The sequence below is a fragment of the Palaemon carinicauda genome, chromosome 41, assembly GCF_036898095.1.
Source record: "Palaemon carinicauda isolate YSFRI2023 chromosome 41, ASM3689809v2, whole genome shotgun sequence".
Taxonomy (NCBI): domain Eukaryota; kingdom Metazoa; phylum Arthropoda; class Malacostraca; order Decapoda; family Palaemonidae; genus Palaemon; species Palaemon carinicauda.
Genome location: NC_090765.1, coordinates 38,960,947 through 38,973,280, shown reverse-complemented (window position 1 = coordinate 38,973,280; position 12,334 = coordinate 38,960,947). Strand labels below are relative to the sequence as shown.

The 12,334-nt window shown below is 36.0% G+C and overlaps 1 protein-coding gene across 2 annotated transcripts in view; it reads right to left on the bottom strand.

Moving 5' to 3' along the window:
• Positions 1-107: 107 nt before the first annotated feature.
• Positions 108-12,334, bottom strand: part of LOC137632532 (protein bric-a-brac 1-like) — a 270,003-nt gene continuing 257,776 nt past the window's right edge. For both annotated transcript variants that reach the window (XM_068364507.1, XM_068364508.1), the window contains 4 exons: positions 6,428-6,597; positions 5,467-5,703; positions 4,713-4,748; positions 108-4,205 (listed from right to left, as the gene is read on the bottom strand). In XM_068364507.1, the coding sequence (XP_068220608.1) occupies positions 2,460-4,205; positions 4,713-4,748; positions 5,467-5,703; positions 6,428-6,597 (2,189 nt within the window). In that variant the 3' untranslated portion in view covers positions 108-2,459. The remainder of the gene's footprint in view (positions 4,206-4,712; positions 4,749-5,466; positions 5,704-6,427; positions 6,598-12,334) is intronic.

Genomic DNA, 12,334 nt, shown 5'->3' with positions numbered 1-12,334 from the left:
TAATACATTATAAATATTTCAATACCATGTGAGCTTTATTAAAGTCCATTCTTACATAAATTGATAAAAGTATACCACAAATAAGACAAAGGATTCAAATAAAAGCCTTGTTGAGATAGCATTGATTTATTTAGAGCATCTACAGGCGCTTCCCTCCCTATGGCACTGGGGCCAAAATATAACCTACCAGTTGGTCTATCTTGTCTACATGGATTTCACAAATACAGGCAAGAACCACTTTTAATTTTTTTTGGGGGGTGGGGGTTGAGAGATTTTGAGGGGATGATTTAAAGATATATACTTTTTATTAATTACAGTATTACATTTTCTGAAGCAGATTTGTGATCTGACAAGCTATATTTACCAACCACAATACAAATACCAACAAAACATGCATACAGCAGTAATACATGGAGCTGGATGACAAGTTACAGTGCCCAGCAGTGATACTCAGAGGCACCACAGTCAAGCTACTATACATGCACATACATACATACACATACATACATCATCATCCACAGGTGACAAAGGCTGCGTGGCCTTTTCAGTCACATGGCCAAAAATTTCACTAGTGTTATATATACAAATGGCCAAACTATTATCAGTATCATTATTCTGATTATCTAGTCAGACTACTATTATCTTCTTTCATTTCCTACATTTTTTTTTTAATGAAAATCAGTGTTTCCTTTTGTGTGGAACAATTCCAAAAATGTTAAAAGATTAAGTCCTACACATGTGAGACCTAGTTAAAAGTCTGTATCCATAATTATACTCTATCAAACCTTATATGGAATTTTCACTAACTGTACTATGCAAATCATCAATATTAAAAAAAAAAAAAATCCAATAGCAGCCTGAGGAGTGTGGGAGGATTATGGGATATCACTAACATAAATAACAGCATAAAGTTATCATACTTACAGAAATGCATATTTAGTGCTCTATAATAAAAACATAAAACCTAGATTAAGATATTGGTATACATGCAGCAGAAAATCTGAACGGGAATGTAGTAGTTTCAGGAATAAAAGAAAGAGACATCTCCCGAGTTCTCGGGAACTGTAACGGTAGAAAAAAATCCTAAATAAAAATGTCCACAGAAGTATAAAAATAAGCAGAGAGAATGAAAAAAGGGAAGGAAAAACACCAAAACGTGTTTCCGAACCAGACTCTCTGCTGCTATATTTATTCATTTTTTTCATAATATACTGGTAACATCTACTCTAAGATTCAGTCATTCAGTGTTTAAACACGGATCTCTACTCTCCAATGGGTTCCATCACTTCGCAGTCCTTGGTACAGTACAAGAAACTAACATAGGGCGAAGCAGAGTAGCAAGGAACACTGACTGGTGCAACATTTCACTTCCTTAATTGTATGGGCACATCTTAATTCTTTAAGTATTAAAATATCCTTAGCCTATCATGTATACTTTGGTTATATAATTGTATATACTTATAAGTCAATTGGAAATTAAGAACAACAAATCTTAGTTCAATAATTAGAAACTAAATACAGGACTTCACCTACATAATCAACAAGTATCAATAACAAGGAAATATAAATTACCCTTCATGCTTAAATCAGAGTACTGTGATTTAATACCGCTATAATGAAATGTTCTACAGTAGATAATACAACACACTTGCTACCACAATATCTGAAAGTCCTTACAGAATTTGGTATAAAACCCACCTTATCTCTCTCTCCAGACATAAAATTATATCAGTAGTACTGCATCTCCCTCTTTGTAAGATTTCCTTACACCTTCACATGCAATGGTATACAAGAAGGTAACGTTTCGGGATACAGAAGTGACTTAACACTGGGATTATGTAGGGGGCCTAGCCTACTTTGCCATTTCTGTACATTTTAAGGGTAAGGCAAAGATTTTTTTTCGGTTTCACAAAATAAATGAATACTATTTCACCAAGTGCTACACTGTGGTCTAATTTTTTACCTTATCTATGAACTAACAAGTAAAGCAATACATAATAATACCTTTTGTGGAAGGTATACAATTCCTTTCTTCAGGTTGTGACTGAAGGGTGCTTAGGTGACACAATGAGGTACACACACATCACAATAACTATTTACACAAAGGGAATATTGGCATGTCCAGTTTGTACAGTGACATTGCAGATGAGTGAGTTTCACTTTGAGGTAATGCCCAAGAGATATGGACAAAAGGTGATGCAAAGCTACATTTCTAATATAAGTTATTTACAAGTTTAGAAAAAAAAGTGCAAAATGTTCCATAAAGAGTATGGTCCCTATACATAATGTTACATACAGCATAAATATATACATATATATAAGTATACTGTAACACTCGCAAGCTTCACGTTACACAACAGTTAACTTGGGAATTGTTTAAAATCACAGAGTCAGATCTGTGTTTAGTCTGTTAACAAATCTCATAAACCTGCCTTTTGGGACCAATGGAAACTCATCCTCTAATTCAAAATAGGTTCTGGTTCAGACTTTATACCATCAAGACCATCGCGATATATCATTGATGCACGTTCAACTAATCCTGAGAGGCTCGAGGAAGGGTCTCCATGGTTTTCAAATTGATTATGTGCTGGACTTGGCCTCGCATTATTCTCGCCACTACCATGGCCTTGATTAACAAGTGGATTTGTTATTTTACTAAACAAAATTGCTTCAGGCGACGGCTCAGGTTCTTCAGAATTCATCCGAGATCCGTGAGGGCTCAAGTTGTTCATAGCACTTAACACTTGCATGGCTGCTGATGGGTGTGGGTGCCTGGGGAAACCAGGGTGGAAAGGACTAATTGGGGCCTGAGGATGCTGGGATTGGTGACCAGAAAAAGGATGTGGGACACTTGTGTCCCCAAATAATCGAGCTAGATGAACAGGGGAATTTAAAGAAGTAGCTAATGAGGGGGGTATTCCAGTAGGTAGTAGCCCTCCTATCTGATTGGGCTGTACCTGACGATGATGATTTTGAGGAGCCTGCGAATGACGCTGTGGCTGGGACTGTGGCTGACTCTGGGGTGGCACTCTGGGTGGAACTTGCTTCTGCTGCTGTGGGAGGGGCTGTTGATGATGTGGCAGCTGGTGGCGTTGTGGCTGAAGAGGTTGTTGAAGTTGCTGTAGTTGTTGCTGGATTTGCATATGTGGTGCTGCTTGAGGAAGTCGCTGAGCAGATGGCTGTATTTGCTGGGCTTTTGCCTGCTGTTGTTGATATTGCAATTGTTGAAGTGCATATTGTTGTTGTTGGTGTTGCTGTTGTTGGTGGTGTTGTTGCTGTTGACGCTGTTGCTGTTGCTGCTGAAGTTCTTGCTGCTTTTGCATCTGCTGTTGCTGTTGATGATGCTGTTGTTGTTGTTGCTGCTGCTGCTGCTGTTGTTGCTGTTGCTGCTGCTGCTGCTGCTGCTGCTGCTGTTGTTGCTGTGCCTGCTGCTGGGATGCCATCTGCTGTTTGGAGGTCTCAGCCGGAATTGCTGCTGAATCTCGCATAGCTCCACCGCTAGAAAAGCTTACATTGCTGTTACTGTTAGCAGATGTATTAGCAATACTAAAAACTGGTGATGTCTTAGGGCAAGAGACTAATGTTGGAGTCTGAAGGCTAACAGCCCCATTAGCACTGCTTGATGAAGGAGAAGCACAACCCACAGCAGAGTTACTTCCACTGCGGGAGTCATTAGAAGCTGGGCTGGCTACCTGACTGCCAGCAGTTGATGTTGCTGTATTTCCTGGCGTTGCTGCAGTTCCAGGAGTCGGTGGGGTGGTCAATGGCTGAGATACTGGCGTCAATGCAGTTGGTGATGTAGAAGGAATAGGAAGAGGAGTAGATGGTGCAGGTGTAGTAGGAGGAGCTGGAGTGGAGGGAGTAGGAGTCAGTGCTGATGGAGTCAATGGTGCAGCCACGGGTGTGGAGGACGTAGGAGTATTTGGTCCTGAGGTATTTGGGATAGGGGTAGCAGGTGCAGAAGTCCCTGGTCCTTGGACACCTGGGATGGGTGTAATAGGTATAGGAGTATTGGGTGCTGGAGTACTGGAAGCTGGGGTACTCGGGGCAGGGGTGTTAGGGGCTGGTGTAGTAGGTGCAGGAGTACTTGGAGCTGTTGAGAAGCTGCCATTGTCAGGTGTTCCTGGAGGGAGAAGAGGCAGAATTCCAGGTGTGCCAGGTAATGCAGGGCCATTGGGTCTCAGCAGTTGAGCAGCTGGATCATCCTGAGGAAAAAAGTCCTACAATTAGCATTTAATTAGAATACAAAATCATAGAAGAAAAAGATCAGTTTAAACACTAATGCATATTTACTCTAGGTCTTCAGCATTCTTGAACATAGTGAGATTAATTTTTATCAAGATAATGATAAGATTCTAGCAAATTCACCCAAAAATCTAGGATATAAGACTGAACTTCCCATACTGTTTTTTATGCTAATAAAACTATTTCTAATAGAGAGAAAATCACTAAGTTAACTAAGTTTAGTGAAAGCAAATGGAAAAAATAAAAAAAAATTGTTTTAATCACTTCCATTGTAGAAATTAAATGAAGCTAGTTTTCAAAATGTACCAAAGACTAATTATCTAATAACTCATCTTTTTTAGAGAAAAGAAAAGCATTTGAAACCAAAGTTCCATAACATAAATGTAAGATCTGAAGCTTAAATATTATTTCAAGCAACAGTGTGCACCATATATCTGAAGTACAAATAAGTACATGCATATACTAACCCGTTGCAACTTGGGAGTCGGGGGATGCTTGTTCTCCTATAAAAGAATACAGAAAAAACATTCATTGAAGAAAATTATACAATCAGGAAATGCCAGGATTCATTATAACTGAAGTGGTTAAAATCTACAGGTTAAGATATATAAGTAAACATTTAAGTGAAGATATTTCGAATTTGAAAAGTGCTTAAATAGTGATGAGAACATTCATACACATTTATATATATATGTACTGTATATAATATTTTTTGCATATAAACATTTATCCTATAATACATTAAAATTGTGATATAAAGGGGAATCAAAAGTGAACACTTATGAACTAATTTCATGTTACATGCGTGATGTATATTGGATCTGAAGTGTGGGGGATTAGGTGAAATAAACTGAAATACTCTACATAAATCTACAAGAATGATTACGATGTAAAATAAGAAGCAAGCTTGGGTGAAACAAATATCAATTATAATAATATTAACATTGAACATTTATGAAGAAATATACTATTGCTTACGGTGCCTTCCCATTAAAAAGATAATCCTAACAGTACCTCCAAGATTATAATGTGAAGATAAAGTATCTAAAGTGAATACAATATAAGAACAGATAAAATTCCTACATGAATTACCATCAAACAAAAAAATAAAAGAAAACAGAGACTCCTAGATATAATGATGACGATCCCTTTCCTGGTGACGATGGAGGGGGGATGGGGTGATGTCTGATCGAAGGGCAAAATACAAGACACTATAGATACCTTCGGTTTGGCGCCCACCTTATGCTCGTCCTTGAACACAGAGGTATCCCTGAAGACGACAGCGCGAATGACTCCTTTGATTTGATCCTCGGGCCATGATCCTAAGAGGATCCTTTGTGGCCTCCCGCGGCCTTTGGGCCTCAGGTCGCCCGGTTCCTGCGAAGGACCCAGTAGGTTGTGCACTCGATTGGCGTACAGGACAAATGTTGGGTAGGGGATGTCGTACTTCCTTGCAGCCTGTCAAGTGGAAATGGGGTTTAATTAAACATATTCAGTGGAAAATATTTCATTAGATTATTCTATGGAAACTGTTACAAAAATATTCAATGGTTGTTCATAAGAATATGTAATGGAAATAGTTATGTCTTTCATTTTGATTTTCAAAGAAAGTGTTTTGATAAAGAAAATCATATACATATCAAATTTCTAACCTTGATTAGAATTCATAAAAAAATTTTGAAATTAGCAAAACATTAAGTACTCTTACACTATAATATTCTTTATAACCCTAAATACCATAACAAGAAAAATGTACCTTTATATAAATAAAATTCTTGTTAAACCCCACCTTACATTACTCTTACTAATACTTAATTTTCTGAATTATTCTCTATTATGGTTAGTTAGCTAACTTCTCTGACTCTTCTTTCACCCATTTTTACAATCAGCTAAAGAAATATTGTAATTGTGCTCATTACAGTACACAACAATCATTAGTATCTCTCTCTCTCTCTCTCTCTCTCTCTCTCTCTCTCTCTCTCTCTCTCTCTCTCTCTCTCTCTCTCTCTCTCTCTCTCTCTCTCAAGATCATAAGAACTCTCTAAATACTTGAAACTAAATCTCTACCAAACAGCAAAATTAATGGAGTCTCCGCAGATAGACTGCAGTCTCCACGGATGGACTAAAAAGTCTTTGAGACATCCAAAATTCTTGTAACACCCTGTAACTCTCTGTGGCTTACCTGTGACAATGAAAGACCCTCCTTCAGAACAGCATGTATGGCTTCAGCCATGGTCTCAGGGCGCCAAGACTTCAGCGGTCCACGTTCACGAAACCTCAAGTTTTGTAACAGCGACTGAGTCTGGTTCCAGCTCTTTTGCCAAGCAGCCTGAACTTGGGCCTGGTACGAATCTGAAAGAAAGAGGGATAGGTTAATCATCGATACTTTATTTTCACACTGATGGCTTATATTTTAATGAGAAAATTATTTTGGCAGTTATAAACGGAATATATATATATATATATATATATATATATATATATATATATATATATATATATATATATATATATATATATATATACACACACACACACACACTCACAGTATGTGTTTATATAGGCTATACATTCACACAGTTTATATATGAAAGATCTACTTTAATCTTGTTACTGTTGGGGCCCTTGGGCTTATAGCATCCTGCTTCTCCTACTAGGGTTGTAACTCGGTTTGTTATAATACTATTAATAATAATAATAATATATATATATATATATATATATATATATATATATATATATATATATATATATATATATATATATATACACCCCTAAAAATCTCTACGGTTTGGAACTGAGAAAAAGACAGCTGTTCATGGGAAGTCTTATAACGATTTCATGATGACATTTGACAACAATTAATACGTTGCTCCCCTTAAAAAGAAACAGCTGGAAAGACTCTCAACCAGAGAGCCCCTCGTCATATTTTGGACAGGGAAAGACATCACATGGTGACCACAACCCACCAGGATTCTTTTTTTTTTTTTTTCTAATTATGATTCTTCTAATTCTTCATCTGACCAGAGGTAAAAAGGTTAGAGAGAGAGAGAGAGAGAGAGAGAGAGAGAGAGAGAGAGAGAGAGAGAGAGAGAGAGAGAGAGAGAGAGGCGTAGTTATCTACTATGTTCTTTTAGGTAATTTGTACCTAATCTATTTGCAAACTCCAGTTTCTTCAAGTTTTTAAATAACATTCAAGTCTAAATCTAAAATACAGTTTCGTAAAGTTTTCAATTAATATTCGTCTAAATATTATTTTCAAAATAATTTCCTTAAGTTTCCAATTGACATTAAAGTTTAAATATTATTTCCAAAACACAGTTTCGTTAAGTTTTCAATTACATTCAAGGCTAAATATTTCCAAAATACAGTTTCCTAAAGTGTCCAATTAATATTAGTCTAAATATTATTTCCAAAATACAGTTTCGTTAGGTTTTCAATTACAATCAAGTCTAAATATTTCCAAAATAGTGTTTTGTTAAATTTCCAATCAATATTCAAGTATAAATATTTAAGTCTAAATATAATTTCTACAATATAGTTTCGTTTAGTTTCCAATTAACATTCAAGTTTAAATATCATTAACTTGTTTTTAGGATTTCACTATATCAAGAACACCTCACCGTTTTTGAACGCAGGGGAACACGAAAAGCTTGTAAAAATACAAAATCATGTCTTGCACAATAAAAGGAGAAAACAGCCAAACTCGACTGATGAAGTTAATCCGGCAGATAAATTTTAAGCCAAGTGTTGCAACACACCAAAAGACTTTAGATTGAAAAGTAAATTTTTTAGCAACAGCGCGAATCGTGAAAAAAAAAAACAATGAAAAAAAAATAACCATAAAAATTATGTACTGCTTGCTTGCCCAGAACGAATATTTCAATGAAGATTTTGAATTTCTATTATTGTTAGTGTTAGCCTGAATCATTGCCTTGTCAAAATTCAACAAAAGTTTTTTTTAATATATTCCAGTAGGTCAACCTATTTTTTGTTACTTAGGCTACCTAATGATGAATCCAAGTCAAACAAACTAATGTAAAAAAAAGACAAACCTAAGTACTTAATTTAAGTTACCGGAAGTTACTGCAATTGTGCAGTAGGGAGATGAAATATTCTATAAAGGAGTAACAAAATCACAGAATAATTTGAAAAAAAAAACCTAATGAGTTATTTTTAAACAGAAAAAAAACTAAATAAAGACGATTTCGTTTTGCCATATGTATGAACTTGATGTCACTTAAACTAAGGTAACCAAGACGCTCATGAAATATAAGTCCCGAAATATATATATCTTTCCACCTAAAAGCTTAGCATTTTGAAGCAATAACAGACGATATTTATGATTCTGTATTTATTAAAGTACACATTAAAATATCAATATCCAGACCAAGCTTATTTTCTTCCACTTCACAAACCCAAGAAGACTTTAAAAATAATTCAATGAAGTCTCAAAACACGAGATGCATTATCGTATTCGCAAACCTTACTACACAATTCCAGCTGCAATTCTGAAGCATTTTCCATACACGTCATATATCGAATATGACGGAAATATGATCTGAAATCTGCATTATATGAAAAATATGCAAATTCAACCTCACGTCGAGATGGGACCTCGCAGATATCTGGCAGCCCACTTTCAGTAGATTACAATTTAGTCTCGCACTTCGATATGGAAAAGAGCCGAGCATATGTATACAGTACATGGGACTCTCTCTCAAACATACACAGAAACAACCAATATATATATATATATATATATATATATATATATATATATATATATATATATATATATATATATATATATATATACTGTATATGGTGCAATATATGGTGCAAATAAGTACAACACTATACTTCCTTATTAAGGTAAAAAAAGGTTCCACAACGATATAAAAACTGTATAAAAAGGTATGTGTATATTTGTGTAATCTAAAAATATATACATAGTTTTATACATATTTCATATCATGGTGGAACCATGATATATATATATCTTTCCTGGAAAACATGGCATTCCACCTTACATCGACCTCAAGAAATAAAGTTCTAATAAAGTTCAGCAGTTTTGAGCATATATTCCTTCACTTATTTCATGACGACCCGCAAGAAAATTATCTTTAAATTTCAGGAAGAAGAAAATCATATGCCGCCCAAGCAAGTCTCTCCCCCCCCCCCAAAAAAAAAAAAAAAAATTGAAACGTCATCATCTTCTAACAACCTCGAACTGCAAAGTTCATCATAGTTTGCATTTCATAAAACCACTCGTTTTGAAACAATTACATAACATCTGCAGAACTTCCCGGGGCCAAGATTAAATTGCCATGATGATCTGCCATTCAAATCTTCCCGACAAGCAGATAATCACTGAATTATTTTCCCTGCCATGGATGGTTACCGCAGTGAATGGAAAAAGGAGGAGGAGGAGGAGGAGGAGGAGGAGGAGGAGGAGGAGGAGGAGGAGGAGGAGGAGGAGGAGGAGGAGGAGGTTTGTTGCAAGTGGAGGGAAACTTTTCTTCTTCTTGGAGTTTCCAATCTTCCTTCTCCCAAGCAAACATTTAGAATAATTTCACGTACGGATGAGATGGTGATGGATGCCATCCCCGTTTCGAGCTATTATGCATAAGGCTTAATACAGACTTTCTCTCTCTCTATTATGGAAGAGAAGAATCAAGCATGAGGGCGAACTGCGTGAAATTACTCTACTTGAATTACCAGTCTATTGTTGTGGCTGATGGCCCAATCTATCTATCCTCCTTCTCTCTCTCTCTCTCTCTCTCTCTCTCTCTCTCTCTCTCTCTCTCTCTCTCTCTCTCTCATCGGAACAAAGTGAGACTTGAAGATGATTCTTCAGGAATTAATCAAATATCTTTTCAAAATAAAAACAATATTTTGTAAACAGTAATTGTTTGTATGAATGTGTAAACATATTCAAAAGTGTGACCCACCATGCTCAATTCACTATTATTATTATTATTATTATTATTATTATTATTATTATTATTATTATTATCATTATTATAACGTCTGAAACTCCCAAATACGGAAATGACTACCAAGTAAAATAACTGCCGTACTCCAAAATATCAACTTCCCTTCCTCTGAAATAATGTTCAAAATAAAACAGCCCATAAACTACTTTTACTCTCGACCAGAAAATAAATATTTGAGCGTGTGCGCTCGTGCGCGCCCAAAATGCTCTAGAGATAACTAGGTTTGATTGGCGGTGATGGAAGGAGGAGGAGGAGCAGCATGGAAATAAGACGGGACCCTTGGAGGGGGGATAGAGGGGGAGGGGGAGGAGGAGATAGAATTTGAGAGAAGGATAGAGAGAAACACACGGCTCGGGGAACAGACCTGAATGAGATACTGAATGCTTAAGTGAATTACAAGAAAGGTATTTGGTGACCTTTCGCGATAACAATGACACTTAAACGTCTCTCTCTCTCTCTCTCTCTCTCTCTCTCTCATCTCTCTCTCTCTCTCTCTCTCTCTCTCTCCAACAGACAGACATATCAGCAACTACTTTTCAGTATAGATTACTGTACAATTGTTAGTTGCAAGTCAGGCTTAAGAAAATGCTAAATTAAAATACAAAGTAATGACACTCAAACCTCTCTCTCTCTCTCTCTCTCTCTCTCTCTCTCTCTCTCTCTCTCTCTCTCTCTCTCTCTCTCTCCAACAGACAGACAGACACATATCAGCAACTACTTTTCAGTATGGATTACAATCGTTAGTTCCAAGTCAGGCTTAAGAAAATGCTAAATTAAAATACAAAGTAATGACACTCAAACATCTCTCTCTCAGCAACAGATATATCAGTAACTACTTTTCAGTATAGATTATAATCGTTAGTTGCAAGACTTATAAAAAAAAGCTATATAAAAATATAGAGTAGCTTTACTGAACTCCTGCAAAGTGTTTTCCAAGAAGTCGATGCAAAAGAAATATAAAACCCTGAATCAATAAAAACACAAAAAAGATAATTCCCGGAATACGCCATCTTTTCGCGCGTAGATGACACACGAGAGGAAATTCGCATAGTCCGTCTTCATCAAATCCAAAAGGCTTCTCGCGTATATATAAAAAAGTAAAGAAAATCCGCTAATTGGGAATGAAAAAAAGGTTTCGAGGGAACACGGCTCCCCACTCTAAATTTCAGCCCTTTTGTTGTCGAAACAATTAATTTATACACAATGAGAACGAAATAATCATTTTCTCGGGAGGGTTTAGAAAAAAAAAGGAAAGTGGACAATGACGATGAATCTGATAACACAATAGTGATGATACGCTCGAATAAAGGTATTAGTGCAACTGAAATAAAAAATCGGTTCTAAGACTCAAAAAAGATATGAGAGTATCTACACGCATATGAATTTAGGACGAATAAATGCATGTAAAAAATATAGAATAAAATGGGAAAAAAAAGTCTACTGCGATGGAAACTGATGCCAGGGTCCAGAGCAATGATTCTCGGAAATCGGAAAAAGAAAATTCTTGACAAATACAAGGGAAAAAGAAAATGTGAAAGTGTATGTCCGTATACATGTACTGTATATGTGTAAGGGATACATATTCACCATGCATAGCATACGATGTAACTATGTAAACAAATGAGTATTCTTGGATATTACTAAATTCATGACACCAAAAAGTCAGTTATATTTGTGGATTACAGACTTCTCGATCACTTGAACCACGAAGAAATTTTTATTCAAAGAAAAATTGGATTTTTTTTTTAAATTGGGGATGGGAATGGATGGTATTAATTTAACATTTAAATAAAAATAAAAAGTGAATAATTAGGGCCTTTGCCCTCAGCGTCAATAGGCATAGATGATGATGATGATGATGAATTAGGAACTTAATATCACTAAAATTAAGCCTTTGCCCTTAGCGTCAATAGAATTCACATCTCTAAAATTATTAAAATTCTTCACGAATGAATATATTTCCCATGTTTATGTTAGTCACCATTTTCTACCATGTCCCAATCGTTCGATCAGACCCGAATCCCTCGCTCTACCGTAATACACCAATCGACAACAGCCCCCCCCCCCCCAAAAAAAAAAAAAAAAAAACT